This window comes from Nematolebias whitei, chromosome 9 (genome assembly GCF_014905685.2).
Source record: "Nematolebias whitei isolate Nwh7 chromosome 9, NemWhi1, whole genome shotgun sequence".
Classification (NCBI taxonomy): domain Eukaryota; kingdom Metazoa; phylum Chordata; class Actinopteri; order Cyprinodontiformes; family Rivulidae; genus Nematolebias; species Nematolebias whitei.
The window spans coordinates 13,193,740-13,201,047 of record NC_056506.1 but is presented as its reverse complement, the minus strand read 5'-3'; the positions used below and the strand labels follow the sequence as shown (position 1 = coordinate 13,201,047).

Here is a 7,308-nt window from a genome sequence, read left to right as displayed (position 1 = left end):
TTTTGTATAGAAAGTCTTGTTTATTTCAGAAAGACTTCTAATTTATTCCACCAACTTTGTTCAGGGGGTTCAACTGCTGACGAGTGAACATATTTATCTTCACTGAAAACATCTGCTTCGTTATGAAACATTGTACAACCGTCTGCTCTTTGTGGACTTCACATCCGCCTTCAACACCATGATCCCCCAAACCCTGATGGACAAACTATCCACACTAGGACTAAGCCCCTCCATTTGCAACTGGGTACTAGACTTCTTAACAGACCACAGTCTGTGAGGAGCCACAACTTCTTCTCCTCCACCATAACCCTCAACACTGGCTCCCCTCAGGGCTGTGTGTCAAGCCCCCTCCTGTTCACTCTGCTCACGTATGATTGTGCACCTACCCATCCAGGCTGTCACATTGTAAAGTTTGCAGATGATACAGCGGTGGTGGGATGCATCACAAACAATGATGAGTCCAGCTACAGGCAGGAGGTGGAACACCTGGAGAGCTTGTGCGAGGAAGAACAACCTTCACATCAATGTGAAGAAGATGGAGGAGATGATCGTGGATTTCAGAAGGAACAAACCCCCCCCCCCCCACCACCACCACCACCCCAACACTAGGATAATCTGTGGTGGAAGTGGTCTCCAGCTACAAGTATTTGGGTGTACACCTGAATGACAACCTCAGCTGGAGCAACACCACCAGCCTGATCAAGAAAGCTCATCAGAGACTCTACTTCCTCAGGCGGCTGAGAGGAGCTGGTCTGTGAAGCTCAGTCCTCACCTCCTTCTACAGGTGTGCAGTGGAGAGCATCCTGTGCTCCAGCATCAACGTGTGGCATGGAGGCTGCACAGCTGCAGAAAGAAAAGCTTTGCGGAGAGTGGTGAAGGCTGCACAGAAGACTGTTGGTGTCAGCCTCCCCACCATCACAGACATCTACACCTCCAGATGCAGGAAGAGGGCCACCTGCATCATGAAGGACCCCACTCACCCAGCACACACACTTTTTGGCCCACTCCCCTCAGGCAGGAGGCTGAGGAGCATTAAGTGTAGAACCACTAGACTGAGGAACAGCTTCTACCATGAAGCTGTTAGATTCATGAATCTCTAACCAGAAATAAATTACTGTGATGACATTTTAATTGGTGATATGTGACTTCTATGTGCTGCTGATTATCCATACTGCTGACCTCATGCTGCTGGATTCATTCATACCCATCTACTCACCACAGACTCATGTTAGGGCTGCTGTTGTTATGCCATATTGTTTTACATTATTAGTGTTTAGTTTATATCTTAGATCCTTGTATACTGTTTCTTTTTATACTTTATATTTTTGCTATGGATGTAACTGAGACCCTGCACATAATTTTGTTCCACCTCATGTACCACATGTGATGGTAATGACAATAAAATTGACTTGAACTTGAAACAAGTGGTACCCTGGTGTCCCCTGTCTCTGAGGGATTTAAACAGTGATTGTTTATAGTTTACGAGATGAGTTGTTCTGGACTGAACAGGGAATGCACCGTACGTACACCTGAATGTTTTTGGTGCAAATTATTCAAGTAAGTAGTTTGTTTGTTTTTTGTTTTTTTTTGGCTGAGGCAGAGCAGAGTGATGGATCCTGGTGAGTGGATGGAGCCATTTTATGCAGGGACTGAGTCAGGGGGTGGCCAATGGTAGCTTTGGCCCACATAGATTAATCTTTGGTCACCCAATTGTTTGAGGAAACTATACTTTTAAGCAATATGAAAACTAGAAAGCATAATTTCCTTAAATGATAGGGGTGGCTGCTTTACATAAATAATCATGGCAGTGGCCATCTTGGATTTTGACATGGCAGCTCAATTTTCAATAGTACCTAGATGCAGATTCAATATCGTAGCTAGATGCAGCCACACACTAAAATAGAAGACTGTACCTCACTTATTTTTTAAGTTAAACTCACAACGTGCACGGTCATATAGATGGGTGGAGGGTATTAATTTCCTGTCTTCTCTCTGCGAAGTGGGACAAGAAGAACACAACACTGCCGGAGCTGCTGAACAGCTGAAATCCTTTAACAGCCAACAACAGAGACAATATTTCACCGTCACTTTGGTTGGTGGTCTCTTTAGGTCTCATGTTGTGAGCAATTTTAAAGAAGTGATAAAACACAAAGAGCAAACATGCCATGACTTCAAATCCATCCATCCATCCATCCATTATCTTTACCCGCTTATTCCATTTTGGGTCACGGGGCTCGCTGGTGCCCATGTCCAGCAATCACTGTGCGAGGGGCGGGGTACACCCTGGATGGGTCGCAAGTCCATCATAGGGCCACATAGAGACAAACGAGACAAACAACCATTCACTCTCTCATTCACACCTAGGGACAATTTAGAGTTACCAATCAGCCTAACATGCATGTTTTTGGTCTGTGGGAGGAAACCGGAGTACCCGGAGAAAACCCACGCATGCACGGAGAGAACATGCAAACTCCACCCAGAAGGCCCCTGGACCGGGGTTTGAACCAGGGACCTGTTCGCTGAGAGGCAGCAGCTCTACCAGTTGCGCCACCGTGCTGCCCGACTTCAAATCCATTCCGCATTATTTCTTTTTAAAACATTAACCATCAGATTAAAGTGAGTATCAAATTATTGCGTCATCAGCCATCACTGAAGGCAAAATGCAGGAATGATTTTACCCGTTTCTACACGAGGTCATTTGTCTGTAAGTCAGCAACATTAAAGATGGTCACCAAAGTTATGCAGACTTTGCAAACACTAAATGTCTATAATGAATTTCAAAGATACTGAACAAAGAATTTGGAGCAGTAGCTGAGCCTCATCCTCAACACGTGTTCTGAGCACTAACACATGAGATCTCCAAATATCACAGCATGCCATTTTCAAGGTATTTATTTTATATTAAAAACCAACAAAACGTCACAGAGGCCCAACAACAGATTCAGTAAAACCTGCAGTTTGTCTTCCTGTCTGAGCTCACCTGCTGAGCCAGGTGAGAGATGAGGCTGCTGTTGAACAGCAGGCTCTCTGCAGTGGTGTGAATAAAACCTGCTATCCTCTGGACCTGCGTGTATCGTTTCCTTATCTTCTCCATGATGTCCTTGTGCGAAGACATCACGTAGTCCAGGTAAGCCTCGTCGTAGGGGACGGGGAAGGCTATGGTGTCGTAGTATTTCCCGGGGCCCATCCGTATGCTGATCTCTGGTATCACCACGGTGACCCTGTGTCCACGCCGGCCCATTTCCTGAGCGATGGCTTTGATACCAACCCAGTGACTCCCATCCATGGGCACCACCAGCAGGTTACCTGAAAACCCTGAAGAAGAGCTGCTGTCTGCAGGGAGCCCATCAGACTTTTCAGCCTCCTTTGTGTGTGCAGAGTTGGGGTTCTGTGCTCTCGCCTCGTCTTTGGCTCCTCTCACCTCTGCAGCCATGGTTAGGAGCAAAAGTGCAAACGCCACTGCTTTCCTCATTGTTCTTTCCTGTGCCTTAAAGTGGCAAAAATCTAATTTTCTGCTCTTCTTTGAATACTCCAGATACCTTTCCCCCGTTCCTGTGCCCTCTCACCCGGTTGCTGGAGCTCCTGTATTAACAGCACTGTGTGTGTGTGTTCAAAGTCCTCGTGGAAAGCCCAGCAAGTATTTAAGTCTCCAGTAGCCAGAGGTTGTCAGAGCCTATTCTTTAGTTGCTGAGTAATTTAATTTACTGCCTTTCATGCAAAAGAAAGTGCCTAATCATGTTTCACATTTCACCTGAGTGAGAACTGGGAAAAAGTTCAATGGGGAAGCAGCAGAGTTTATTTAAAACAATAAAGTTCAACCAAAGGGATTTCTGACCCAGACTACTAATCCCACTCATCCCTCATTTTATTCCAGTGAATGAGTTTAGAATAAAGTTTTCAGTGCAGCGGCACCAACTTACAATAAAATAACTGGAGTACATCTTGTCATGCAGCTGGGCTTCACGGTGATGTTTTCATGCATGTCTGTTGACCCGGTGACCTGTCCCACCTCTCACCTGTTGACTGCTGGGATTGGCTCCAGCATCACCCCCTCCCCACATCAGAATCAGAATAAGCTTTATTGTCATTGCACAGTTAAATACAACAAAATTACATTCCATACAGCCATCCTAAAGATGGACGAAGGTGTACAGGGCTGCAGCTTGTAAGAAGCGCTGCTCTTATTGCTTAGATAGAAAAAGGGAAGACATAAGGAGAGAGAGGTATAAAAAATGATCTCTCACACCGTGTCCTTAACAGGGCACGGTTTAAAATATCAAAATATCTACCACAGCAAGCAATGTAGATGGAAACAATGCATGTGCATGGATGACAAATGATGGTGAGATTTATCCATGAGCACTTCCAGATAGTTCTGATAAGATGTTACAGTGTCTCTCAGCCGGTACAGCTCTGATAATCGTTCACAGAAGTTCTCGGGGGGTGTGGGGTATGTGTGTGTGGGGTGGGGGGGTGGACAGAGCAGAGCTTCTTTATTTACATATCCACCAGGAGCAATTTGAGATGTTGGCCTTCCAAGGCCGAGCAGGGAGGCCAGATTGAGATAAGAACAATTGTTTGGGCAGACTCTGGTTCCAGTCTCTTCCTCAGATCAGCAGGAACTCTCGATGGTGAATCCAAACAGCCAGATTTGTGGACATTCTGCCAGTCCATGCTTTAGCTTTTCTCCAGAAGTTGAGTCCAACATGCCGATGAGTTCCAGGAGCTCGTAACGCATGAGTCTGAGAGCTCGAAGCACGAATTAATCCATCACATAAGGCCGGCAGCCTCAATAATTGATACAAATTATCGAGCATATAAGATCAATGGAACTTATGACTTATTCTCTTCATGTACAACAGCACCAGTAGGAAAAATAATTGAAAAATACTGGAAAAAATGGAACGATTTTTCACACTCTGTGATAGACGACAATGTTTTGTAAGAAATAATATGTACCTGTGAAACTCCCTCATGTATACTTGTTTCTATGTTTTGTTTATTCTTTTCTATTTATTTGTTTACCTTTCTGTTATATGCCCAAAAATGTTTGAAAAATGAAAAATAAAAAGTGTAAAAATACAAAAACATAAGGCCAGCAGCCTGAGCAGGGCCATATTATCTGCAGCCGTCTTCTTTGTACGTTGATAAACCAGGAAGCAGCCGATGCCAAAAAGCAGGAAACCTTTATCATAAATCCAATTACATGTGCATCTTTGATCCATGACATACCCAGCTGCGTACGTCCGCTCAGGCATGACGGCTCTCCAGCACCCTGTCTCTTGAAAAACAAACAAACAAACAAACAAACAAACAAACAAAAATGCAACCCTGGACAGAAGTAGGCTGTTACAAAAAGAACGAACAAGCGAATTATGGAACAAATTTTGGTTTCTTCACACTGAAACTACGTCAGACAGGAGTGGTTACTGATAGTTTGTCCTTCTTGTTGAAGAAACTCTTTTATAATCACCAAGTTTCACTGTTTTCAATGTGAATGATGCTAAAATAAAGCTATATTTGGTATATTGTATAATATGTATGTATATTTTTAACCCTTTACTGGACAGAGAAGAGGAAAAGTCGTTGTAATCCTGCTCATTCTGAGTTTAAAACAAGACAGCATCTCTACGGTGGCTTTAGGAAGTGAAAATATGAAAAGAATAAAGAAAGGAACAGGAGTTATTGATCTACATTTAATGATTAACTTGGAACGTTCACCCTTTATCTTCCATTCATTCAAAGCACAGACAAATCTATTGTCTCTCATACGCAGCGCTGCAGCAGCAGCACACTGCTGGAAACTAACTCACCCTAAATACAATCTACAAACACATTTTGTTGTTTTTTAATGTTTAAAGTTTTGCTTCATAATATGACTTTTTTTCGTTCCTGCCTTAACTTCTCAGACTGATTTTGGAATAACTAATGTTTTCTATAAAGGAAACTGTAACACCAGCTGAAAAGACGTATTCTTCACAATTTGTGCAGGACGTGAGTGTTACCTGACCCTACAACAGCCGACAGTTTGACGGGACACAGGTGTGCCAAACTCTGACAGATTCTGTCATTCACACCTTGTGTACCAACGCTCACAGGCCAAAGAACCGGTAATAATGTGGATTCAGTACAAATGGCCAATATTTGATTGTTTGTTCAAATAAAACCCTTTAATTCAACACTGCACTTCATGTTAATTTTGCAAACTGTTAATATCTCTTCAGTAATGATGCATTTAAGTTAAACAAGATGGAGAGCAGCAACACATGAAAAGGGGTGAAAAATCTGTGAATTCAGCTGACATCATTATAATTTTAAACTAAATACATGAAAACTGCTGCTTTTATTGGTTTGCCCAATTTACCATCACAGTGAGTCAGCACATGGAATAAAAAATATAAATATGTCACGCACACACAATAAAATATTTTTTATTTATGTGTGTGTGTGTGTTTGCTAAATCCTATAGTTAGGGTCGGCTTGGGTTTCCTGAGCTGTCCCTTAGTTCTACTGCTATAGGCTTAAACTGCTGGAGGACAAACTGACCACATGTCCTCTCTCTGCTGCTGTCTTTACTTACTCTGCTCAACCTGTTCGTATTTGTAATTATTTCTACCTTAACGTGTTTTTTTTGTTTTTTGTCTTTCCTCCTATAGAAAGTTCATCTTGATCTGTCATTCTGTGTTCGTCTGTCTCTCCTTCCTGTCCTCTCAAACCAGCCAGTCGAAGCACATGGCTGCTTGTCCTGTGCCTGGTTCTGCTGCAGGTTTCTTCCTGTTAAAGAGAGTCTTTCCTTTCCACTGTCTCCTTTGTGCTTGCTCAGACTGTGACGAAGTGAAGATTCAACACAATCCGCTGTTTCCTTACATAGATAACTCTGCTTTTATAATGTATGTGAATGTTTTAGTACAGTACCCTGAGACAACGTCTGTTGAGACTTGGCGCTGTATAAATAAAATGAATTGCATTGAACTGATCTTTCTCAGAGCTTTGTGTTTCTGGGTGGGACAGGTCAAACATAGAGACGTTGCTCCAGGAAGACCTATCGTTATTGTCTGTCTGAAAACTTGGCTCAAAGTTGTATTCTTGGCCATACTGTCTCCAGGTCCTGCCATTACTGGAATAGCAGCAACTGCCCAGTCCCAGATTTGATTATACTATGAGTCAGATAGGCTTTGCTACCCACCAGACTGGCATAACCTTACCGCACCAGATGTGGCCTCCCCCAATTCAATTAAATTCAATTCAGTTTATTTATATAGCACCAAATTACAACAAAGTTGTCTCACGGCACTTTACAGAAACATT

At 43.0% G+C, this 7,308-nt stretch overlaps 1 protein-coding gene across 1 annotated transcript in view; it reads right to left on the bottom strand.

Moving 5' to 3' along the window:
* The window catches only part of LOC119414382 (UDP-glucuronosyltransferase 1A1-like), a 6,805-nt gene extending 3,211 nt beyond the window's left edge, over positions 1 to 3,594 (bottom strand). The window contains exon 1 of the mRNA XM_037681473.1: positions 2,977 to 3,594. Within this exon, the coding sequence (XP_037537401.1) occupies positions 2,977 to 3,472 (496 nt within the window). The 5' untranslated portion in view covers positions 3,473 to 3,594. The remainder of the gene's footprint in view (positions 1 to 2,976) is intronic.
* Between the last annotated feature and the right edge of the window lie 3,714 nt (positions 3,595 to 7,308).